Genomic DNA, 27,141 nt, shown 5'->3' with positions numbered 1-27,141 from the left:
AAATGAAGGCCTATGGTCTTCCTATTTTATTAGTCTTTTCCCCACTCCCTATGAGACCATCTTGGGCACCAAGCCTTCACAATACAGGATACCAGCGTCTCAGACTATCTGTTTTGTGTCATTATCTTGTTGCCTCTAATTACTATTTTATGTCTGCTGTGGCAGCTATTGTTCTAATCACATATTTCACAAATACATATTTGGTTACACTCATGAGCAAATCAAACTTCATTCAGGAGAGAATACTATTTTAATTTCCCTCGGCAAAACATTTGTCCTGACCAAGGAGAGCAGGAGGACTTTAATTATGACTTTATTCAAGGTGAGGCAATGACTGTTTGATTGGTTTACACTGAGGCAATCAGACAACAGAGGAAAAAAATTGCCTTAGCAACAGCTTTTGCAAAAGTATTCCTTTCCTTTGAAGTCTTATTTTATTAACCTTTAAAAGTAAAATTTGTGCTATGTTTAAAAATATTTGAAAAGTATTGATTAAACCAATTTGTCTTTATAATCTCTGAACTAAAGAGTGGATATGATTTTTAAAAATCAAAGTGGTTTATTTACATCACATGGACATGACAAAGCTTCTAACATTGATCATAGTATAGCTACTGACGCATGGAAATGCTCCATCTATTTGCCATAGTAGTAGTTATTCAACTCCCCTTTTATCATTGATGCTCTATCATGGATTATGGTTTAAAAAAAACAATTTCAATCACTTTACAGTTTCCTGGATTATATTTTAAAGATACTGGAATCATGTCATATAGACTATTTAATTTGAGAAATGTTTTTGAGTTTGGATTCATTTATGAATAAAATAGATGCTACATTTTCTGAAATCATTCATAGTCATTATCTTATAAATGTAAAGCAAATGTTATTTTAGACTGGGGTGTTCTGTTTTGAAAAAAAAAAAAAGGAATGAAATAGAATCACATTTGGTGAAATTATATAAATGTCTACTGTCTCTGTTTCCAGCTTAGAGTTCTCTACTTTGTTAGAGTGTTTCAGTTGACCACCATTTGTTTTCAACAAAATCTAATGCCCAGGGGCAAAAACTATACAGTTAATAAACTATGTCAAGAATGCTCCTTCAAACTGAGACAGCATTCTAAAAGTTCAGCTACAACTATAGAAGACTTGTTTTTGAAGAAATGAGAAGCATCAAAAGTAGAATGTTTAACATCCAAGTAACTGAAATCCCTTGAGACTAGATATATACTTATAGAACCAAGTGTCAAATTGTTGTAAATGTTCTATCCTATTAGTCACAACATGAGACATGCAGATTAAACTGCAGAAAGTGTTTGAATTAAAACTTTAAACATGATATAATATATCTTTACCCTTTTCTGTTTCAGTTTTATTGGAGTATGAACTTAACTGAAAAGAAAGACACTTTAGAATTTTCATTATATTGGTTTATCTAATTAGTTGCACCTATCATTGCTTTTTTCCCCTGATTTTTAAGATGTGGATAAGCTATAAAGCATCTCTGAGCTAATAATAACTCACTAAATAAAGGTCATGATAATACAGATTTGGGAAGCCTTCTCTGCAGTCATTAAATCTCCAGCCAATAACATTTCGAATGTGAACTGATTAAATGTTGAATTAAGCCCAAGTTTTAGTGACTGCAGGATATTCCATAGCTTTTGAGAAGTTTTCAAACTATGAGAAATTAAAATGTACACAGGAAAAAGGAAACTAAGATTTTCTGAAAAAGAACATGGAGTATCTTTCACTAAAAAAATTTAAAAAGTGTGTGTGTGTGTGTGTGTACAGTTTTTACATAGAAAATATTTTTCTACAGTTTTATTACCACAGTTTTTCTAGAAGGAGAAGAATCAATACAGTGGATAAACTGCTCTTGAGTCATTTGCCATTTGAGGGATGGCAAATGGAGCAAGTAAGCGTACTTTGATTTGTAGATTTGAGTTTCACACATAACCCTTTCCTTTTGAATGACGTTTGCTTGTTACTCTGGAGTCAGTGTTCATATCCTTTCTTTTCAGGAGTTGGTGCTGATATAGTGGGGTTAGAATGAGCTAAATACAGTTATTTGCTTTCTTGTTTTGAATTATTGGTTTTAAGTAAAAATTACTTGCATATTCCATTGATTTTTTTTTAATTGCATTCAGCAAATCCATAAACTGCGGAGAGAGCTGGTTGCATCACAAGAAAAAGTTGCTACCCTCACATCTCAGCTTTCAGCAAATGTAAGTCACTTAATTTTAAAAATATATTACAAAATTTTTTTACAGTAGAATGGAATCATTTTGGTAACAAACTTACAAACTTTCAGTGCCTGATACAGACTTAAATTACCAACCAGCAGGACTCATAAAAAGTTAACATTTTCTGCCTACTCAGTAATAAAATGTAAATCTGAACTGATGAGGGGCAGCTATGTGGTTCAAATGGCTTGTTGTTCCTAATAAGATTGGAAGCAATAGTAACAGCCATATGGGTTGCTTCTTTTCTTGTTTACTATTTTTATTACTCCTCATGCATAAGATTATCTGACAATGTAAGAGGGGTTGTTAGTGTTTGACTTTGGAAGATAAAATATTCATGTGCCCAGCCTCCTTCTTCTCAATGTATTGAACAATTAGTTAAGCATCCAGTCGATTCTAAAAGATGAACTTAGGTCTAAATAGGGATAGCTTAACTACACTGTGGATGAGATATGGTTTGCTCAAAAAACCTTGGCAGCCTTCTCGTAGCAGTTTGAAAAGGTACACTTTCACTGGCACCAAAGCAGCACAGGATGGCAGAAATGATGACAATGAAGACGGCCAATTAAATTAACATTTACTGAATATTTTCCACTGTGTCAGGGAGCACTCAGAGTAGATGCAGAATGATAAAGGAGAAATGTGGCACTGTTCCCAGTCCTGAGGAGCAATGGTGTTAGGAACAGCAGTGAGGGGTAAGGAAATGCCTGCTATTTTGCCATATGTCTTGCCTCTCTCACTCAACAGTCCTTTGCTCAGTTCTGCTGCATAGCTTTGGGCCTGCTCTGTGCCTCCCCTCCCCTCCCTCTGCTCCTCTACTGAGTTTTTCTGTCTCCTAGACAAAGCATGATTATGTGAAGAGTGAGCAGGTACAGACCCACAGTATAAGACTTGAATAAGAGGCATTTTACATTTTTTTTGAAGTTATCATTGTGCAATATAAATTCTAAGTATATGTATCATTTCATTCACAATGTATTCATTTTAGCACTGTATTTGAATGGATTTTATTTTTTGAAATTTGGGAGAATTAAATTAATTTTGGATTTATTCTATTTATTTTTTATAGATGTTGTTAGGAGATTCCTGAAAATAATAGCAAGTTTTAGATAATTGTTTAAGCAATATGAGAAAATAACAATTTTCTCATTTGGATTAAACAATTATCTAAAACTTGCATAATTTCTCAAAAATTAAATAATAATTTAACCTTATTGTGTTTTTTAAAGAGATAGTCCAGAGGCAACTGTAAATTTTATAATATAGGCTAAATGTATAGAAGTAGGAAATATTGTTGTCTAGGTTCCTGAATTTGTACCTAGAGGAAGTAGAACAATGTAAATGCCAGAACCTCCTGGGTTTGTTGATCTGCAGTGAGGAAGGCTCAATGGCAGACCTTATTTATTAGATTGTCAAGATACTTGCAGATGTCTTGAATGATTACTCAGGGTTTCATTTTACTTTTAATGTCTCTTGGTTGATCTCATCATATAATTCAGATACTGGAATAATAAATGGCTGTTAGACATAATGGAAGATGGGCTGATACTTTCCATTTAAAATATAATGATGCTTATTGTATTCAAAAGAAAAAACTAAAATGGTGTTTCACGGTTTTTTGTTTTTTTGTTTTGCTCTGAGAATCTCATTCTTACTCATTATTGGTTTCTTGTGTATCATTTCAACATTTTCCTGTTATATGTTCATGTGTATGTATAGTTAATACACACGTGCAAAAGCTTCCTTACACACACACACACACACACACACACACACACACACACACACAGGGAACCAAATTCTAACATAGGGGAATAATCTTGGGGGTCAACTCTGTGCTGCTGTTTGAAAATGGAGCAATAATTTGAGAAGGGTTCCAGCAGTTGGCTACCCACCTGCTCTAATTATGCATGTCACACTATTTTCACTGATGTGTTTTCATGACTTTAGGACATGAATTCTCAGCTGGGTGTTAATATGACCAACAAAGGGCGAAAACTGGTTCTTGTGTGTGTGGGTGGTTTTTTTAAGTACTCTTTTTATGTGAAAAGCACAGATATACAGATAATACATAACTGAACATCCAGAATGTCTGTGGCTTTAAAATATCATGAGGAAAGAGCACAATTAGGAAAAAAAAAATCTATAATGTTTCCCTAGGGGAACAATAATTTTAAAAAAATAAAAATAAGGAACACAGACTTAGAAGCAGCAGTGCCAAATAGATAATTCATGGTAGTCTTTGTGTTAATTTAAAAAGTGTCAGTCTTGGAGACAAATGCCCAAATTGCTCTAGGTTCCACTCAGCTGCATGTATTACCATTAGTATTAGTTTTTGCACACTGATGGGAGACTGGTATATATCCTATTTTATGTTCTTTTAAACAATTTATAATTTAATTTGGAGAACTTCTCAAATCACATCAGATCCACACAAAAACCTGTACGTAGCAGCTTTATTTTTTAATAGCCAAAAAAGGAAACAATAAAAAATATCCCTTAATAGGCCAGTTAATAAACAATTTCTGTTACATCTATATCATGGACTACTACTCAGCAATACAAAGAAATGACTATTGATACATGCATCGACTTGGATGGATCCCAAGGGCATTATGAGGAGTGAAAAATGACAGTTATAGAAGGTCAAATTTTGCATAATTCCATTTATATAACATTCCAGAAATGGCAAAATTAAAGAAACAGAGAGCAGATTAGTGATTGCTAAGGGTTAAGGATGGAGGAGAGAGAGAGGTAGTGTGACTATAGTAAGGGGGAGATCTTTAGTTTTGTATTTTGAATGAGATGGCCATTACATGAATCCGTATATGTGAATCTATTAATGTAAATCAATAATTCCTGGCTTTGATATATAATATAATTTTATAAGATATATAATCATTGGGGGAAACTGGATGAAGGATACAAGGGACCTCTCTGTACTGTCTTTGCAACTTCTTGTGAATATAATTATAAAATATATAATGTATTAACATGTATAATTTTTAAATATCAGATATTGGGGTCGGGCGCGGTGGCTCAAGCCTGTAATCCCAGCACTTTGGGAGGCCGAGACGGGCGGATCACGAGGTCAGGAGATCGAGACCATCCTGGCTAATACGGTGAAACCCATCTCTACTAAAAATTACAAAAAACTAGCCGGGCGAGGTGGCGGGCGCCTGTAGTCCCAGCTACTCGGGAGGCTGAGGCAGGAGAATGTCATAAGCCCGGGAGGCAGAGCTTGCAGTGAGCTGAGATCCAGCCACTGCACTCCAGCCTGGGCGACAGAGCGAGACTCCGTCTCAAAAAAAATAAATAAATAAAAATAAATAAATATCAGATATTGATCTTTACTTAGTATATGAAATGTTCTATCATAATGTAACATGCTTTTCCTTTATTTGGGGTATTTTAGTTTCAAACTAAAATATAAATCACCTAAAGATCTACCACAGTTCTTTTGAAAAAATATCTTGTTTTTAATTTCCCAGGAGTTTCAACCTTAATCCACTCTTTAGTGTTTCTTTATTTGGTAGTGATAGGGACTGTCAAAGCTTCTTACCATCAAATACATTTACTGACTAAAAATAGCAAAATGTTTTACATTGTAAAAATGTACAAATTGAATGAGAGTCAAAAGGTACAGGTAATGAAGATATGCATTATCATCTACTTTTTTAAAAAGTTTATTAAAATTCTCTTTAGACTAAATAGTGCAGTATCTGGGAATTTACATAAATGGATATGTATATAAATGATTATTAAACAATTTTAATGTAAGTTATATTTTAAACATTTTAATAATATTGTTAGAACTATAAGGGGTAAAATTTTGTATATATCTGGCCATTTGTGTTCTTAAGGAAATAATATTTTTTACACATTCAGGAATTTGAATTACTCACAAGTCACCTATTAACTACAAGTCATTTTGAACTCGTTCATTTTCTTTATGTTTGGTTTATAATGTCATTTTAGATTTCATACATCATAATGAGCCATCAAATAATTTAGTTAATACTTGATTTTTCCTCAGTTGTAAGAAGTGCTGTGTTTAAATTTCATTGAGTGTTTCATTTCATCTGAGTTAATGTCTGTTAATGTATGTAATATACACATATATTTTTAACATGCATGTACTTAAATCAATTATAGGGACTTGATAAAATTACTTATTTATAGGATATTTTAAATATAATCAAGGATTTTTTAAATGTACATTTCCCATTTGAAAGTAAATGTAAGTCTTTGTTTACTAGTTTGTTCACAGTACAAGTAAACTTTCTACCTTTTGGTTAAATGTGAGTGCAGCCTCCAAGATGAGAAATTGTTATATTAGAAATCTAATAGCTATAATTTATAGAGATGAATTTCAATGAGTTTGGTTCTAAGAAATAATGAGTTGTTTTTAACAACAATTTTAAGTATCAGATATTCATCTTTACTCAGTATATGAAATGTTCTATCATAGCTTACATGCTTTTCCTTTATTTGGGCTTTTTTATATATATTAATTAGTATATCACATATTTGAACTTGGCATAATTACATTTATGTGGACTCCAAACAATAATCTGTATTTTAATTTTTAAATTTGAAACGCATCTGTGTCTCTGTTAAAATGCATTTCTTTCCCTTTGTCCAAAAGGGGTGTGGTAAGTCAAAAGAGTATCTAGTTAGCTCACCTCTCATTTGACTGGCAGAGTAAAGCCCCTGTTCAGTAGAATGTATATTAAGCCTTCCCTCCCTTTTGTAAAGTTGTTCTGAACAGAGCTTCATAAAACCATAGGTAAAGTGTTAAGCGGATTCTACTAGCATGTCCTTAGAAAGGAGAGCGGGTATATTGGCAGGTGCTATTGTCTGGTCTTTCTGATCAATAACCCACCAACAAACAAAAAGAAAGCAGGAGCCATACAAGGAAAGGCAACTAAAGATGCTTGGTCATAGCATACAATAAACCAGGTAGCCTCTGGCCTCTAGCCCACACCTTCAGGCAGCTGGGTCAGGCAGGATGCTTTTGTTTGTCTTTTAACGTATTTTCTTTACAAATCTCAACCCTTACATAATTTGGAAATGAACACCAAGGCTAGTTATTGCTAACATTTTTAAAGACATTACTGAATGAATGTGTAAGAAAACAAAAGGTACTTTTTTGCCTTTCAGCAGATAAGTCTTTTAACCAAAAATCTCTTGGGTATTTTGAGATTGTGTTCTACTTCTTTGCTTTTTTAATATTTTCATATAATTTGCTAGTTACTCTTGCTTTTTTGCATCTCTTCTAAGAGAAAACTATTTTGTACATATTATTAATGACAAACATTTCAGTGTTTGGACAATTTTTTATAGTGTAAAAGAAATGTGAAACTTTATGTTGCAGAATCATTCTTGATTCAATTAACTACTAATTTTAAAATATAAAGTCTCATATATATCAAGTTTATTATGGGTAAATATATATTACATATATGTTTTATATGTATACATAATATACTATATATTTTCCCAAATAAATAATAAAATGCTCTAGGCATATATATGTGTGTACATATATATATGCCTTCATAATATACATATATAAAATACTATATAATATATACACTCTAGGAATACATATATGCCTATATATGCACCTATATATTTATGTATTACCATATAATCTATAGCATATATATTACTATATAATATATATAAATATATGCCTAGAGTGTTTTTAGTTTGTCAGTGGGCTGTCTCTGAATTCTATATGAAAAAATAAAATGTAGACATTATGTATAATGATATTTCATCTTATTGTTTAGCATCATAGTAATTATCTTCACATATTTATTCAGATTACTTTTGCACCAACCTAATACATTGTATGATTCCAAAACCAAAGACAATATAGATTGAAATGATATTCCATCTTGTCTACCTTTATAGACTTCACCTAACACAAGTCAGGGGATATTGATCATCATATTAATACAATTTTACTCTGACCTAAAAATTATGCAACTGCTAAAGGAAAAATCAGAACCAAGTAAAACTGTCATTAACAACCCCCCTGAAAATCCATATTTTTTAAAAGTCATTTTATAAAGTCTCTCAGACAAGATGTGTTACCCTGTAAGTTTAATCAGTTTTACTTTCCATTTTCTCTTCATTAAGGTGATAAAGATCATTATTAGTAGAACAATTTTCCCTTATTTGCCTCCTTTTCCATTTACCCTATTTAGTGAGAAATTTAGCCTCTCATAACTTCTGAAGTAACAATGTTAATCTGATAAACTAAACCAAGGTGACGTAAGTTTAAGACAATATTTTTTTTCTTCAACTTTTAAGTTCTGGCGTACATGGGCAGGATATGCAAGTTTGTTACATGGGTCAATATATGCTATAGTGGTTTGCTGCACAGATCAACTCATTGCCTAGATATTAAGCCTACCATCCATTAGCTGTTCTTCCTGATGCTCTCCCTCCCCTAACTCCCACTGACAGGCCTTAGTGTGTGTTATTCCCCACCATGTGCCCATGTGTTCTCGTTGTTTGACTCTCACTTTTAAGTGAGAAGAAGTGGTGTTTGGTTTTCTCTTCCTGTGTTAGTTTGCTGAGGATAATGGCTTCCAGGTGCATCCATGTCCCTCCAAATGACATGACCTCATTCCGTTTTATGGCTGCCTAGTGTTCCATGGTGTATATGTACCACATTTTCTTTACCCAGTTTATCGTTGATGGGCATTTTGGTTGATTTCATGCCTTTGCCATTTTGAATAGTGCTGCAGTGAACATAATGCATGCAGGTATCTCTATAATAGAATTATTTATATTCCTTTGGGTATATACCCAGTAATGGGATTGCTGGGTCAATTTCTGCTTCCAGAGCTTTGAGGAATCACCACACTGTCTTCCACATTGGTTGAACTAATTTACACTCCCACCAACAGTGTAAAAGCGTTCCTTTTTCTCTGAAACCTCTGCAGCACCTGTTATTTCTTGACATTAGTAATCACCATTCTGACTGCTGTGAGATGGTATCTCATTGTGGTTTGCTGTTACGCTTTTTTTGTATGTTTGTTGGCTGCATGACTGTCTTTTTTTAAGTGTCTATTCATGTCCTGTCTATTCATGTCTTTGCCCACTTTTTCACGGGGTAGTTTGTTTTTTACTTGTGAATTTGTTTAAGTTCCTTGTAGACTCTGGATGTTATACCTTTTTCAAATGGGTAGATTCCACAAGTGTTCTCCCATTCTGCAGATTGTCTGTTCTCTCTGATGATAGTTTCTTTCGCTGTGCAAAAGGTCTTTAGTTTCATTAGATCCTATTTGTCAATTTTTGCTTTTGTCACAATTGCTTTTGGAGTTTTTATCATAAAATCTTTGCCCTTACCTATGTCTTGAATAATATTGCCTAGATTTTGTTCTAGGGTTTTTATAGTTTTTGGATTTTACATGTAAGTCTTTAATCCATCTTGAGTTAATTTTTGTATAAGGTATAAGGAAGTGGTCCAGTTTCAATTTTCTATATATGGCTAGTCAATTCTACCAGCACCATTTATTAATTGTTTTTTCAGGTTTCCCCATTGCTTGTTTTTTTCAGGTTTGTCACGATCAGATGGTTGTAGGTGTTTTTCACTAACGTAATCGTAACATACTTTTCATTGAAAACAACATGACTCAAAATGTTCTTAGTAACCAGTTATAAGTGTTTTGTGCATACTTACAAACTGTCATTCTAATCATAAATATTTTGTGGTTGCTTATAGCTACAAAATGTAGGTAATATAGTTTATACAGCATATTCTTTATAATCCCGATTTCTTTCTCATATTTTAATTAATACGAAACTGATAAAGTATGCACAAAGGGTAAAGGAGAGTAATTTTCTTCAAGTTTACACATTTAAGGACTCATAGTACAATGATTAAACATTAAATTTCTCCACTATAGGAGAATTAAAACTGAAATATTGAGTAACATCTTACATTTCATTTAGTAAGTGCTAATAAAGTGTTTCTGTCATAATTTTCCTTATTTTAAAAGAAAAGACACGATTTTAGTTTTAGGTTCTAGTAAACAATTTTATGGACATAGTGGGATTATTTCTAACAGGTTAAACTGAAATGACCATCATGGGCATATATATTATAAATTCACATGTGAATGCTATATGATAAAAGCTAGCTTATGCTAAATACCACATGGATGAATCTCAAAACCCATGTAAAGCAAAAGAAAACCACAAAAGAATCTTGCCATTTGATTACACTTGGGTAGTTTTTAAAATAGGCATATCTAAACACGGTGTTTGAAAATGCAAGCTTGGGTAGTAAAAACTATAAACAAAAGCAAGAAAATAATTACCACGGAAGTTATGTAGAGGTTATCTTTGGGGAAGGAAGATGGAATAATGATAAGACAGGGGCAAAGAAGGGCTTTTTGGTTCTTGAAATGTCCTATTTCTTGACTTGGCTGGTGAATGCATGAATGTTCACTATGTGATAAGTCAGTGGCTGTTTTCATTTTGTTCACTTTTATATATGTGTGGATTTTTCCACAGTTGAAAAGGTAAAGTTCAGGTGTGGTGGCTCACACCTATAATCCCAGCCAGTACTTTGCAAAGCCAAAGTGGGAAGAATCACTTGAGGCGAGGAGTTGGAGAGTAGCCCAGGCAACAGAGTGAGGCACTATCTCTACAGGAAATGAAAAAAAAAAAAAAAAAGGTAGCTGGGCATGTTAGTACATGCCTATAATTCTTGCTACGTGGGAGGCTGAGGCAAGAGGATCACTTTAGCCCAGGAGTTTAAGCCCGCAGTGAGCTAGGGTTGTGGCACTGCGCTTCAGCCTGGGTGGCAGCAAGACACTGAGTAAAAGAATAAAATAAATAATTAAAAGTTAAAATATAGGAAAAAATGAGCATAGCCGTATACTAATTTTTCAGTTACTAGGTCCGATATCATCACATTCCTTTTTTCTCATTGAAAATTGTTAAAACTATAAGATACTGGGTTTTTTTTAGTGGTATTTTTCCAATTAAATCTGCTAACAAACTTTGGTGTATAATTCTCAAGGGTAAGGGTGTGTGCAGAGAGAGAGAGAGAATGTGTGTGCATGTGTGTGAGAGAGAGAGAGACGCCAGGGAGGAGAAAAAGAAGGAAGGGGGTATGAGTGGAAAAAGATAATAAAGAGTTGTTCTGATAGATTAAACTTTAGTAGATGTATTCCCTACTAATTGTTTTTCTCCATATTGCAGTGTCAGGTAAAGAAAGGCATCCCAGGATGAATTCAGAGCTAGGAACATGCACCTTTGTATCATAATGCTGATGGAAGGAACATGTACATTGTAACTGTTATCAATAATGGAATATATTTCCATTGTTAAGTAATGAGCCTCAATTCTTTGGATTTTTGTGCTCCATTTGATAGTAGAAGCCTCAGCATTTCAATTCTGCTATAAGTACATGGAGATATATTTTATTTAAGTCATCTTATTCATGTCTTTCAAAAAGAAATTAATTTTTGACCAAGGATTTCCAAACTTTGCCTCGCATGTAGGTATAATTTATTATAGACTTAGGTTGCAAAATATTAAATCCTTATATCCTTTAGGGACACAGTACAATTTTATCAGTTTGAGATAATGTACCTCAAGCCATGGTGAGAGACTGAAGTGCCCCTTCATTTTAATATTTTGGGCTCAAGTTGTTACATAAGGGCATGCAAATGGAAGCTGGCCTATTTTTGAGCTTTAATAAGATTGTCAAATACTTCTTAATCATAAGAGTTATAGTTATGTACTACAATATGTATAATTCTCTGCAATTTAAAATAAAACCCAAAAGCCACAAAAGCTTACTGTGAAATAAAATATGATGGAATATTATTTCTAACTGGCTTATCTGTATTTCATTCATTGAAGGGAATATGAAGTAGAAAAGCCCTTTTATTGAAAAGAGTTTGGAAAGTAAAGACAACTCTTTTTGATTCAATTCTTTGTAAGTAGAAAAGAGTAAAGATAAGGTTCTAGCTGTCAGCAGATGTCTGACACTTGAAGGAGTGTATCATTACAATAGAGCAGCTAACAATATCTGCAAAGGTCATCATGAAAATATAAAAATGAGGAACATTTGTCCGTTGACCATTTCAGTTACCTCTTTTTGGGCTTTAAGTCTAAAAAACTTGGCAGATCAGAACTTTATATTTGGCATTTTGAGTGTCAAATCTCTACATGATGTGCAAGTCAGAAGGAGTTATTACTTGCAAAATACCATCTTCTTTCAGAAGTTAAACTCACATTAAATGTCAGGAGACTGAAACACTGATTTTAGGAAGACAAAGTTTAGAAAAGATGAATGAAAATGTGTGTTAAAGAAGAGTCACCAGTCAGAGCTAACTATGATAGTCATAGTGTTTAAAGAGTTGGAACACATGAAATTAAGCGTTTTGTAAAATGAAGGCTTTTCTTCCATCCACAAAGATTCTGACATTTAAACTATGTTTCTTCCATTCTGTTCACAGGCACACCTTGTAGCAGCTTTTGAAAAGAGCTTAGGGAATATGACTGGCCGATTGCAAAGTCTAACCATGACAGCGGAACAAAAGGTATGTTCAGAAATTGCCACTGGAGATTGAAAGAAGACAACAAATTGCATAGGATTCTTAAATAATACCTGAAGCTCCTTAAAAATAATACTCCAGGCTGGGTGCAGAGGCTCATGCCTGTAATCCCAGCACTTTGGGAGACCAAGGTGGGTGGATCACTTAAGGTCAGGAGTTCAAGACCAGCCTGGCCAATATGGCAAAATCCCATCTCTACTATATATATATATAAAAATTAGCTGCACGTGGTGGCAGTTGCCTGTAATCCCAGCTACTCAGGAGGCTGAGGCAGGAGAATCGCTTGAACCCAGGAGGCGGAGGTTGCAGTGAGCCAAGATCATACCACTGCACTCCAGCCTGGGAGACAAAAAAAAAGAAGAATAAAATAATATTCAATTCTATACTAAATTACAACAATGATAATACCTTTCTTTTCAGATTTTAATTTAAAGATTTAATCAGTTTATTCCACATTGAAACACACAAAGGCATACGAAATTCTTTCTAGGCAGTCTTCTGGATGGAACTAGTGAAAGAATACTGAGTGTTAAGAAAGAGAAACAGTCACATAAGAGAATATTCTGGGAGCAAATTGTTACGCAGTTGACAAGAATCACACTTTGATAAGAACATTCACAAGTACTGGTCACTAAATCCAGCTGTAGGGCACGGCTGTAGGCTAAGACACACAGGAAGGATGCCTGGGACAGATGTTAGGACTCTGCCAAGTAAGGGACTTCAGGTTACAGCAGCTGTGAAACAAAGGCCAATGCTGTGTAATTTTGAAATAACAAGAACTAGTTGCCCTCTAGGGATGTTGCTTTTGAAGAAAAGTCATTTGTTATATCAAAATGTTTAAAATGAACCTAAAGGATTTTATGGTATGAAAGAAGGAATACCAAAAAGAAAGGAAGGGAGGATTTAGTTCAAAAGACAAATGTATTAAAAAGGTCCATACTGCGTAGCAAGCCTGGTCACCTTTGCTGTGATGACCAGTTAACTTACTTCTCTGCTGTTAGTCCAGCAGTCTTAACTTCCTTGGATGGGTATCAGAGATAGGTGAAGCCTCTGGAATTGTATGGATTGTGTGTGTGTGTGTGTGTGTGTGTGTGTGTGTGTAAAAACTGTACATGTGCATAAATGATCAGGTGTCCAGAGCTTTCATCTAATTCTCAAAGAGACCCATTATATAAAAAGCTTTGGGTATTTTCAGGAATGTGTTTATCTATCCATAGGAATGGCTTCAGTTTTGTCTTTAGATTCTGTAAGGTATGTAATTAGCTTTATAAAACTAGTATATATTATCAAATTTTGTCAGTTTACAAAAGTTTATTTTTTTAAACACAGAATGAACAGTTCAATGAAATCAAAGGAGAAAATCGAATATTCTTATAATTGCCTGGTGTTACTAGCACATTGTATTCTCTCTCATATTCTCTATATACCCTGCCTGTGAGAGAGAATATTATCCATTACTGGAAACCCTGTTCTAGCACAGCTAAAAAACTCCTTTTGAGATATACATTGTCCTTTCTTTCTTCCTTCCTTGCTTCCTTCCTTCCTTCCTTCCTTTTTTTCTTCCTTTTTCCTTTTCTTTTTCCTGCATCTTTTCCACCCTTCCTTTCTCCTCCCTTCTACCCTTCCTTCCTTCTTTTCTCTCTCTGTTTCTCTCTCTCTCCCTCTCTTTCTTTTTTCTTTTTCTTTTTTGCTACAGCTTGTCACTTCACTATGTAATATAAGAACCCAGCAAATAGAATTACAAGGCTTTTTAGAGCAGCGATGGGAAAGAATCAAAACACTGGGCCTCAGTATTCTTGAATGAGAATCCTGGCTATGTCTGTTAAAAGCTGGGTAATCTACAGCAAGTTTATCTAACCTTTCTTGAACCTCAAAATCACCTTTTTGTAAGTGGGGATGATAATAACTACCTTGTAGGATCACTATGAGGAGTAAATCAGATACTGTTATCATGTCACATGCTAGGGGCTGTCAAAAAATATTACCTTCCTTTACATTTATCTTTTTCCCTTGAAAATTATAAGATAACACCAAATTCCTCAATGGGCACATACCAAACATATTACTGGAAGCCAGTGTTAGAATTTAAGTCTCAATATCTTCAAGAAGTCAAAATTAATAGAATTTTTGCCCTCCACTGGATATTTTCTTGAACTCTATTATATCTGTAAGTGAATTTTCTCATAGAAACGGAAAAAAAATGCAGAGGTATATTAACTTATGATGCCTATGATTAATGCCCAAATATTTAAAAATAATTTCTATGACATAAGAAATAACGTGTCTGCATTATCCTTAAAATCACATTGCCAAAATTATAAAATTTTCTCAGAAGATACCAGAATGTCTCATATTGGCCTTATCACTTTTTTAACTGAAAATAAAATAACTTCTTTTTGAATTGCAAACTATATACACACAACAGTCTTGGTTAACTGGTTATTAATTTGAGGTTATAACTTGCCTATTCTCAAAGTGATATTTAAAAGCCTATAAAATTATTTGCAATATGAAATTGTATAATTCAAGGACAGAATCTAATTAAAACCAGTAGAGTAATGTATATAACAATATACCTCAGCCTCGATAATTACTACTGCAAGGAACTGAACTGAATTGAATTTCAAGGAAGCTAAGGTACAAAGGGAGATTGCTAGGTATGTTTTATTCTCATTTTCTGGCCAGAAGAACATAATTTAGACTGAAGAGACAAACTCTTTGGCACTAAATTCGAGGACGAATTTATTGCCAAGGTTTTTAAATTGGGGTCATGGAATAACAAAAGACAAAATCACTGTTCAAATAGACATTTCTCTAAAAGCTAAGGGCATAACATTTAATCATATTTCACTAAAGGCATTTCTTCAGGGAGCTGAGATAAAAGGGTATATTGCTCTCTGGTGATTCAGCAATCCTGAGAAAAGGCTTGTGAAGCATAGAGCAGAGATTCTTAAACTCCCTTCCCCAAGTTATAAGGTTCATTTGTCTATTTAGTCATTCATCAAGTTTATATTGAATTTGTGATCTTCTAATGACAAAACAGTACAGACAATATAGATATAGAATGATAGATATAGGTCTATATCTATAAACATAGATATCTACCAGAACTCTAAAAGCATATTATACACATATATAATATTCCTCATGGAGTTTATATTTCTCATACATATCTCATATATATGTATCTCTTTATCATTGAAGTTATAATTTAGGAGGGCAACAGATGATAATAAAAATATAATTAAAACAGGCCAGGTGTGGTGACTCATGCGTGTAATCCCAGCACTTTGAGAGGCTGAGGCAGGCAGATTCCCTGAGATCAGGAGTACAAGAGCAGCCTGGCCAACATAGTGAAACTCTATCTGTACTATAAACAAAAATTAGCTGGGCGTGGTGGTGGGCACCTGTAGTTCCAACTATTCAGAAGGTTGAGGCAGAAGAATCACTTAAACCTGGGAGGTGGAGGTTGCAGTGAGCCGAGATCATGCCACTGCACTCCAGCCTGGGCGACAGAGCAAGACTCTGTCTCAAATTTTAAAAACATAAATAAATAAAAATTATATATATATATATAACCTATAACTAAAACATATAGAATTTCAGGTAATGATAAGCACTAGCGAAAAAAGTAAAGCTGAGAATGAGGATATTGAGGGTTGGAAGCTAAAACATGAAGTAACAAAGGCCAAGGTTGTTTCATGTTCTTGATTACATACTTTAAAAATGGATAAACTAAATTAAGACTCAGATTCTAGTATTTAGGCTTCACAGTGTGATTGTCAGCAATCACATGGCGTTAATAGCCTGAAGCTACATCAAAATTTTTGTTTGATTTATAGACCAAAATAACTGCCTTGAATAAAGAGGGATTCACTCCTAATACTTTTCCTATTTCCTGATGCCAAATAACACTGAATCTCTTGCCAAATTTGTGTACCAGAACACTGGTTTTATACACTTATAGCCTGGTAAGAAAGAAAAGACATGTATGAATAACTCAGAAGGCAGAAAATTATCATGCTATTAGACTCAGTACAATGTCATGTGCATTCTGAAAGGAAACATCTGCAGAGGCAGGAGACTCGCTTGAAACCCAGAGGTGGAGGTTGCACTGAGCCAAGATCATGCCACTGCACTCCAGCCTGAGTGACAGAGAGAGACTCCGTCTCAAAAAAATCAAAATCACAAAAAAAGAAAAAAAATAGTGATCAATCTGGCAGCATTTTCTGAAAGTTAAACAGTATTCCCAATAGCTGCTAAAAGAAGACATGCTATATGATAGTAAGTCTGTAAGTAGGTAAAAATCAAGAGAATTGTTAATATGCTTGCTGAGAGTGAAATTATCTCTAGACATTACCCTATCCCTAACCCAGGGCTCGTAGACTATGACATTGATGTAGTTTGATCAAGAATTTTATCCTGGTTTCAGATCCTTGTCTCTTCACCAGCACTTCTTCGCCAGGAATATATGAAAAAAAAATAAACCTGATGCCCTGAGGCATCCACTATATGTGCTGAAATAACTTCTTTTCTCACTATCTAGAATGGTACTAGCTATGTACCACTCTTGTCAGAATCAAGGATATTGCTACTAAATCATTGTGCAGGGCTTAATTTTCTCACAGAATGCCAGTTGAGAAGGGCTCAACTTCTAGGAATCCAGCAAACTATATTTTTATAAGTAACATTCTTACAGAACTACTTCTAAATCCTTGTGTTCAAATTTACTTAAGCTATATTCTCAGCTCAATATTTCAGAATTTAAAATTTAAAAGACTTTCAAATTAGTTCCCTGTAGCTGTCATGCCAAGGCAGTTAGAACATATGTTAAGGGTATGAGAGGTTTTACTTGTTAGAAGGTCAGAACAGGCAGAGGAATATCCCCTTGTATGAGTGATGAAGCTCAGATATTGACTACTATCCTAACAATAAAGCCTAGAATTTTGCTCATTTGTTACCTCTCTGAAACTCTGGGTGACTACAAAACAGGAATTGAAACCTTCAAAATAAGGGAATTTGAAACCAAATCTTTGAAAATAGATAATGCTGCAACTAAAAATTTTGTTGAATAGGATTTTTACATTAACTCTCCCCAATTTACATTATGATAGTTGCCATCTAGAAGTGTTTTTAAAAATATATATTGCTAGAGTCAGATGATGCATCCATTAATCTTTAGGGCATAGAATAATGTGAATCTAAAATTTTCAAATTACTTACCCTACTGGTATTTGGTGAATGTAATTTATTTGAAACTAGATGCAATAGGGATGGTCAGGTTCTTTCAGTAGAACGATTAGCAAGACTTCAGAAGCAAGGTGGAGTGGGAAGGGAGGACCTGTTTGAGGAGACTAGAGCTGGGTAGTGTGAGATTAACAGTGCCAACATGAGGACGTAAAGGACAGATGTGGTGGAAAATTTAAACAGCCTTGCCTAGAAGGTCAAGTTAGTTGATGACATTTGTTGATGAGATTGTCCCAAGCTTGTGGGATTCTCAACAAAGTCTTTATTACTGAGAAATTTGGAAAGAGATCAAGTATAGTTAAGAAATTGGATTGGAAAGACCACCAGGAAAGGCTAGTATTCTGACACAAAATTTGATCATTTTATTTTGAAGCATTTCAAGCCTGACCTGAATGAATTGTTTAGTCTCAGACACATGCATAAAACTGTGAAAAGAGACATTGACTTCATTCAGCTTCTTTAACATGAGAAACTTTCATGGAAAACTAGAACTTTACAAGGTCAGCAGGTGTTGGAGGTATCATTATCTTGAATAGCTCATTGGAGGAAAATGAAATCTTAGTTTGGTTCTCAGGTTTTAAAATATCTATCATTTTTGAAAAATGTGAAGTAACAAAATATGATCTGATTATCTTATTCCTAAAATCTTTTGCAGAATTATCCCAGCCTCAATGTTCTCTTTAGTATTTAATGAGAATAAGAAACTGAAAATGACTGAATTGGAAGAGTAGACTTTAAATCCATATCTTGGCCGGGCGCGGTGGCTCAAGCCTGTAATCCCAGCACTTTGGGAGGCCGAGACGGGCGGATCATGAGGTCAGGAGATCGAGACCATCCTGGCTAACACGGTGAAACCCCGTCTCTACTAAAAAATACAAAAAACTAGCCGGGCGAGGTGGCGGGCGCCTGTAGTCCCAGCTACTCGGGAGGCTGAGGCAGGAGAATGGCGGGAACCCGGGAGGCGGAGCTTGCAGTGAGCTGAGATCCGGCCACAGCACTCCAGCCTGGGCGACAGAGCGAGACTCTGTCTCAAAAAAAAATAAATAAATAAATTAAAATAAATAAATAAATAAATCCATATCTTGATGGCACATACATTTTTTTCAGTTTTTTTCTGAATGATTAATAAGGATTCTCAAAACTTGAGTATCTTCTATTTTTCCCTTCAGCATAAAGAAATTATATGAAAATATTTTAGAATATCTAATGATGTTATAGTTAGCTATCTCAGGAATTCATTTCTAATCATATACCTCATCCAAACTCCCCACTATGGACAAAAATAAAATAAAATAAAAATTCTTTGTTGCGTCTGGAGGCCACATTACAATTTCTATGCACTATAGAAGCCTGAAAAAATACAGCTTAAAAAATAAATGTGAACAGTAACCATAATTATGAAGAAGAAAAATGAAGACTAGAAATAAACTATTGAAAAATTTCTATGTCTCAGTTAAGTTTTTATTTTAAAATTCTTTATGCTTATCTCTAATATTATTGGGAAAGAGAGAAAGGAAAACCTGACTTTGTTCTCATCCAAAGGAGGTGATTCCACTGATTCAGCCAAAATAAGACTTCCTGGTTATAATAACTAATAAAGTTGTTGACATTTTTTATACGGTACCCCACTCACTAGGTGATCAGACACCCTCTTGCAAAAAAAAAAAAAAAAAAAAAAAAATACGTATGCAATACAGTTGAAGTTTTATGTTATTCTTTCAAGGGAGAAACATCTGTTTAATGCAGATGAGAACATTTCAACAAAATCATCCTAATATTTATGGAGATCATAAATCAGGTGAAAAAGTATATTCATCAACAACTAAAGAAGCTACATTAAATAGTCTCGAAGCACATTTTCATTTTTTTTTCTGACAGGAAAACAGGTTTCACAAGGGTGGAGACATTTTACCATGGCTTTTAACAGTGAGGTAGGATATTTAAATAAAAAGAAAGTTTTATGGAAAGCTCAGAGAAAAGAGATGGGTGCGACTTGAGTGACAAGGTGAGAGCAGATCTCATTAACTGAAATGAGAGAGAAGGAAGGAATTTTGCAAATATGGAAAGATAACTAGTGCAGGTTTGAACAGATTATGTCAATCAATGTAGAATTTGGCTATCTTTTTAATCAAAGACTATGGAATATTTTGTAGGTGTTTACTTATACTCATAAAGTTCTAAAGAAAAAGCAGTATGAATTTGGTTGAACTAATTTTTTTCATAGATATGATTCTCTCAAGTTATATAGCAGATATATTTCTTAACTAGTTATTCTTCCTTTTACATATATTGTGCCACATTGAGTAACAACTAACCTGTTCATATCTATTGCTTTTTAAAAGATAATTAATATTAGAAAGTGATCATTTTTCTATTTCATATTAAATATGATATTCTGAAAAAGCAACATTGCCTGAATGTTCTACATTTTATCTTTTTGAAAACAGGTTTTATAAGAGATTTCTCGTGAAAAGCTGAATGTTTTGACACTGAAATAAGTCAGCTAACTCAAAGCTAAGCTTAATTTTTTGGCATTGTTGGCATACCACTTTTTCCCTTTAAAGCTACAGGCAAATGTTTTAACAGATTTTAATCCATAGTACAGGCATAATTGATCTTAAATTTAAGGGAAAAAATCTGATTTTAATTAGAATTTAATTTGCATTCTAGTATTTATGTTGTAAAATTAATATTTACATTATAGGATTCCACTCTGTACCATTTATTTCTTTTTGAAAATTTTTCCAGTAAGAGCAGAATAAATTTTCAGTAAATATTTTATTTCCTGGGGGATATTTTTAAATGGAAAATATATTAAGTTTTGGTAAAATCTGTTGCTAATTTGGCAATGGACAGAATATAAAAATTGGAGAGACTGAGTCATTATGATGAATTGGGTCTGACTTTTGTTATGACAATGGAAATTTCCCACAAATATTATATTCTTCTTTGATAATATAGTCGAAGTGATTGCAGTCAAGTATTTGAAGACCCATCTATAAATTTAGGAGGTTACTATTGATTTTTCATTATGAGAGATGCTTCCACTCATAAGCTACTGAAAGTCCATAAGAAGGTTTGGTTGTTTGTTTTAAATTTAAGTGTTCTTTATCAGGAAAATGTCAGGTATGCAATGAAAATAGATACATGAGGTGCCAGGTATCTATTCCAAACTTGGATATCACTTCAATTAGCATCATCTATCTTTTTTTTTTAAGTGTCTAAGTTTAAAATAGTCAACAGATATTCCCATGTATGAAGCAATTTTCCGCAAAGGCCGCTGCTGATGATCTTTTTAAAATGTATGTTCTGGGAGACATTGATTAACGATAAATTATTTACCAGAGAATGAAGAACCCAAGCCCGATTCTTTGGCTTTCTGCCAAAGATGCTAAAGGAAATGATGAATGATGAATGACAAATACATTACCAAGGAATTCCCCCTCTAAGAGACTGACAAAGATCTGATTTTTAGGATTATATTACCACCATGAAAGATACTTGTTACTGAGCTTCTAATGGAAATTTGGTCTATACTGAAGCAACACTCAGTTCTTTTTCTTTCTATCTTTTTCTGAGTTATTTTATCTTCCAAAAATGAGTTATTTCTGTGAAAATAATTCACTTAAATAACTATGAAAGTTCAAATGTGTGCAAGTATTTTATTGGGACATATCTTATAATTACTTTAAATTCAAAAAGAAAATATATGCTTTATTAAAATTTGATCTGTAAGCTGCTTTGTTTGTAATTTAACTATTATTTAAAAATTGTATAATACATATATTTCTATTTACTTTATTCCTGTGTTGCTTTGGCTTGGTGAGACTAGGTCTCCATCTTAGGAGTTTTATTGAATGAAAAAGTATCAGAATGTAACATGACCTTGATATGGCATCAGAATTTAATAAGATGACATTTAATAGGAATTAGGGGTAAGTTCCAGGTTTTACACTTAAATAGAAAGAATCAATTTTGCAGGCACAAAATACTTCAAACAAAATCTGAAATCATTGGTTTGACAAAACTTCAGGTTTGTAGTTGACAATAAATACAATGCAATGCAACAGTGCAATAGTGATATCTAAATATCTAATGTAATCATAGGTAATATTAGTAAGTATGTGATCTGAAATGAGTGGTGTGATATCCTGTTTTACTTTGTACTGGGGAGTTCCGGGTCCCACCCTTTGAAAAGAATAAAGACTATTCATCTCTCTTTTATAAGACAATAACTAAGAAAAACAAACAAACACCTCCTTTACTTTAGCTAAGAAAGAAGTTATTAGGTACAACTTGACAAGTTCAGCTAAGCATCCAAATCTTCCAGGAGGTTGTTACTACATAAAATCAAACCTTTTAAATTCAACTATGAGCAAGGAGATTTTACTTTTCTTTCTAGGTATTAAAGCTTCCAAACTCTGTTTGTTTCACAGGAGTCTGAACTTATAGAACTAAGAGAAACCATTGAAATGCTGAAGGCTCAGAATTCTGCTGCCCAGGCGGCTATTCAGGGAGCGCTGAATGGTCCAGACCATCCTCCCAAAGGTATATTTAGAAATCGTTTCATTTCCACCCAATATAATAGGCATCTATTTTATTTACTAATTAGAGTAAAACTGCATTTACTCAGCGTCATTGCCTTTTATAATGAATAAGTTGGTATTAATGTGGTCAGAATCCTAGAATTTTAGGATAGTGACTTTCATTATCAAATAATTTTTAAATTGGTCTTACGAAATTTGGTTCTATAGTTGTATACACATCTCTCCACTTGATTCAATGGAGATGGAGATGGAGTGGTTGGTTAATACATGCATATCTGACTTCAGGCAAAACAAACCCATTAATGAGTATGATAATCTAGATCTGTATATAAAAATGAAATAGTCAATATGATGATATAGCAAGCAATGGGCATTGGGAACAACTTTTCCTGGATGGAGCCTACAAAAAGGTACATTTCCTGTAGATAATTTTAAAACAATAAAAACAACAGGCGAAAGGTAGGTATATTTTATATTATTCCTATGCTTAAGCAATTCTAAACAATAAAAATACTTCTGCCACTGCCCCTACCCCTGAGTTCACCACTGAAGAAATGCTCATTATTAATATCGTGTCATTTTTTCCCTTTACATTGGTTCTATTTACTCATTTCCTGACACTTTTCAAAGGCATTCAACATGCTCAACTCTTTCCCAGCTTCAAAAATCCTGACCTAAAACATGAATGCCTTATTATCTCTCTTTTCATTTCCAGAAGAATTCTGAGAAAAATTTTACGAACTCTTTCAATGTCTTCAGCCACCAACCATCTTTAGACCACTGGAGTGTAGCTCCTTTTCCCTCCACTCCACCAAAATAATGCTCTCCAGGATCGGTAGATACTTATATGACACTAAATTCAGTAAAACATTTAAAATTCTGATTGTATTAGACAGACATGGAAACAGTATTTGATGCTGATATTCATTCCTTCCTATGTGAAACATTCAGTTTTTCTAATGTTCATGACATCACACATTTTTGGTTTTTCTTCTGCTCCTTTGAAATGTTTTTTCAATATTTCTTTTATAAATTCACTCTTTTGTATCCATTTGTTAATTGTTGATATCCTAAGCTGTCTTCCATTATGATTCTGTACATTATGATTCTATGCATCCTATTTAAAAATATATAGAAAATCATCTCATACTCTAGCTGTAATTTTTATTAATGTGTTAATAGCTAATAACTGTCAAATCTAGGTTTGCAGGCCAGGCTCTGTATATAGAGCTACCGAGAACTCCATGTGGATATCTTTGAATGTCTGTTTTGCATCTTAAAACCAATGTCTCCAAACTTTAACTTGTCTTCTGTCTCAGACCTGCTGCTCCTTCAGTGCTTTTTGCCTCAGTGGATAGCACCACCATCCTTCCATTTAGCCAGAGATCTAAGTATTCTTCATAACTCCTCCTCTTCTCGTTGAATAAATTACCAAGATCTATTGATCCCACTCCTTAAGTATCTCTTGGATCTGTTCACTTTTCTCTGGTTTTACTCTCACCATCCATCACCTCTCTCCTGAACCATGACCACAAACCCCTCAATAGCCTTCCTCTTCTTAATCTTATCTGCTTTACACCAATCTTCACAGTGAAGCCAGAACAGTCATTAAGAAACACATCTACAGGTATCCCATTGCCTTTAGAATGGAATACAGACTCCTCAACTTGCCATAATCTCTCTTCACCAGCTTCATTTATTCAACAAATATTTATTCATCACCAACTATGTGCCCGATGAAGCACATATAGACTTTACTTCTTCTTCTGTTGTTGCATTGTATATTCCATATTTCAGCTATCCTGAATTTTTTTCAATTCTTCATAAGTTCTTTATGAATTGCATTCATTCCGTTTAGAATATTCTACCTTGTTTGATCAGCATAAAAACTTTTTGAGACACTGCAGCAGGTAACCCAAATATGCTTTCTTGATTCCTACACTGAATGAAGTCCCCTGTGATATGTTTCTGGAAGTAGCAATACTTCCCTTCTTAAAATTACATTATACTTTGGGGCTTTTAAGATATGTCTTTCCTGATTTACAATAGTAGAGCTTGTTTTTTCACTCTTTTGAAAGACATCAGGATGCCCATGATGATGTCTTGCACATAAAAGGGGTTTATTTGAATTTTTAAAAGAAGAGAAAAGTAATTTTTAAATGAATTTCAATTTAAATTTTAGGAAAACAATTACATAAAGTGAGATATGCTTAAATTGAAGGACAAAGTAGTTCTATAGGGGCTACTTCTCTCAAGAATTTAGCAACTTTCCATGTGGGGGAGTGATTTATGTGATGCATGGAAAATTACTGCATATTTAAAGCTTATCTTAGAGCTATAATAAAGCAGCTTATGTTCTAAATCTTCATGTCGTAAATAGGTCCAGAAGGGATTTAAAAAGGCTTAATCCTTACTTTAACACAGCACAAGTCACTGAAGTGAAACTTGCTGAAAGGATTCCTTTTATCTTAAGCAACAGGTAGCTGAATATGACTACTGAAATTGAAAAATTGGAATGCCTTTGCTCAGAAATGTGGGAGGGGTGATGCTTAAGGTGAAAAATACCAGTTAATATTTACATCGACCAATAAATATTAAAAAATAATTTGCTAGGTTTTAAAAGTAACAAAAACCACTGGTTATAAAGGATTGAATGTATACAAGATAGTTAGATTGTATTTCTGTAATATTAAAACTCAGTATTAAATGTAATGAACATAGAGTGATTCTTATCACATTGACCATTGACATTACATGGAAAAAATAGTCAGTTAAACTAATTATGTGTCTTTCCATGGGTTATTAAGGTAATTGTATGGCATATAAATTTATATTTGGAAATCACATTGAAATTTACTTTTAGAGACCCTTAAAATGTGAATGTTATGTATATTTTTACATATGATTTTAGAAGATATATTTGGAATGAGGCAACAGTCTTATAGACAGGCCAGACTATCACAAAATCACACACCAATTTGTGAATGTGTTTTCTATTTTCTCTAAATTAGTGCATCACATTCATTAATGAAGTCTGATAAATAATTACAGTCTATAATAAAATTTTGTTTTGTTTAGAAACATATGTAAACACCTGCTATTAAGTACTAGGCATTATCAGATCTTAAAATACAAAGATTTTAAAAATTACCTTTGTTCATGGAGCTCATAATCCACTGCAAATATAGTATTTGTGATAAGAAATTTGAAAGTTGAAGGTACTAGAAAATTTTACCTTTTTTTTCAAAATGTGTTATTGCTTTCTAAGTCACTACTTCTGTGTATAGAATTGTTTTTCCTTAAGATACGCCAAATACAGTGGGATAACACATGTATTAAAGTTCTGTCAGCACTAAATATTTTTTAGAAATAATGATAGGCAAACGTAGTTATAGTGAATGAAAAATCAGAATCGATTTATTTAACACTATGTATTGATTGATACCACATGCCATATGCTATATAAGGTTCGGAATATATAATGGTAAACAAAATAGATATGGTCTTTGACCCCATAGAACTTTTAGTCTAGTGGGAGAGCAGAAGGTAAATGAATGTATGTGATCATTGGTGAAGCTGAACATGTATACCAAAACAGTTATAAGTTCTAAGATGGAAAATAACAGGTACCATAGGGAAGGAGGGTACCAAGGAACCTACTGGAGGTTACATAGTCACGGAAGATTACTCTAAGGTAGTAATATTCAAGTGACTATCCAAGGAATAATTGTCAATCACATTATAAGTCGTGAGGGAGGAGCATTTCAAAAGAGCTTTGAGGCAGAAAATAAATTAGTTCCCTTATGGAACTAATGTAAGGAAAATACTAAGCAAATGTGTAAGAAGAAGAACACGATTGATGAGTTAAGGACTGACAAGATTACTGAGGAATTGTAGGCCATATTTAGAAGATGGATTTTTATCTATTCTTATTACAGTGAGAAGTTATTGAAAGGTCTTAAGTGGGGGAGTGATGATGAAGTTTTCCTTTTAAAAAGATTTTTCTAGCTATTGTTTATAGAATGGTTTGAAGATGAGTAAGTTCAGTAGCAATGCTTGCTGTAAAGGTTATGTTGATAGCTTGAACTGGGGCAGTGGTGACGCAGAGGATGGGAGGTAGAAAATGACAAGTGAACAAACACGTACCTGAAAATTTCACTTTAAAAATAGGCTTCTCCATTCATTCGGATTGCTGATATTCATTTGGTTAGCTATTCTTTACTGAACTTTATGATGCCCCATGTACTGAATTAAATACTTAGAAGTATTAAAAAAGAAATTGTTAGGGAACGGTAAAATGCATTTGCTTCATTTCACAATATTATTAATATTATGGCTTTGCTAATCTTTACTGTTGAATGCAGTCGTAAAAAGGTAACTGATACCTCCAAGGACTACTTTTGACCTATGATTATAATAATTTACTTATCTTTTAAAAATTTTAGTATTAAAGAAGTCAGACACAGTTTATTAATTTGGGATATAATACAAATTCTGAAGTACTGT

General features: G+C 33.6%; 1 protein-coding gene across 13 annotated transcripts in view; it reads left to right on the top strand.

Moving 5' to 3' along the window:
• LOC105473314 (neuron navigator 3) overlaps nucleotides 1-27,141 on the top strand; it is an 899,580-nt gene that overhangs the window by 833,692 nt on the left and 38,747 nt on the right. For all 13 annotated transcript variants that reach the window (XM_011727068.3, XM_071070568.1, XM_071070565.1 and 10 more), the window contains 3 exons: nucleotides 2,151-2,228; nucleotides 12,743-12,826; nucleotides 22,525-22,636. In XM_011727068.3, coding sequence (XP_011725370.2) covers nucleotides 2,151-2,228; nucleotides 12,743-12,826; nucleotides 22,525-22,636 — 274 coding nt within the window. The remainder of the gene's footprint in view (nucleotides 1-2,150; nucleotides 2,229-12,742; nucleotides 12,827-22,524; nucleotides 22,637-27,141) is intronic.

This window comes from Macaca nemestrina, chromosome 10 (assembly GCF_043159975.1).
Source record: "Macaca nemestrina isolate mMacNem1 chromosome 10, mMacNem.hap1, whole genome shotgun sequence".
Taxonomy (NCBI): domain Eukaryota; kingdom Metazoa; phylum Chordata; class Mammalia; order Primates; family Cercopithecidae; genus Macaca; species Macaca nemestrina.
The sequence above is the reverse complement of the archived record's forward strand: the minus strand, read 5'-3'. Positions and strand labels throughout refer to the sequence as shown.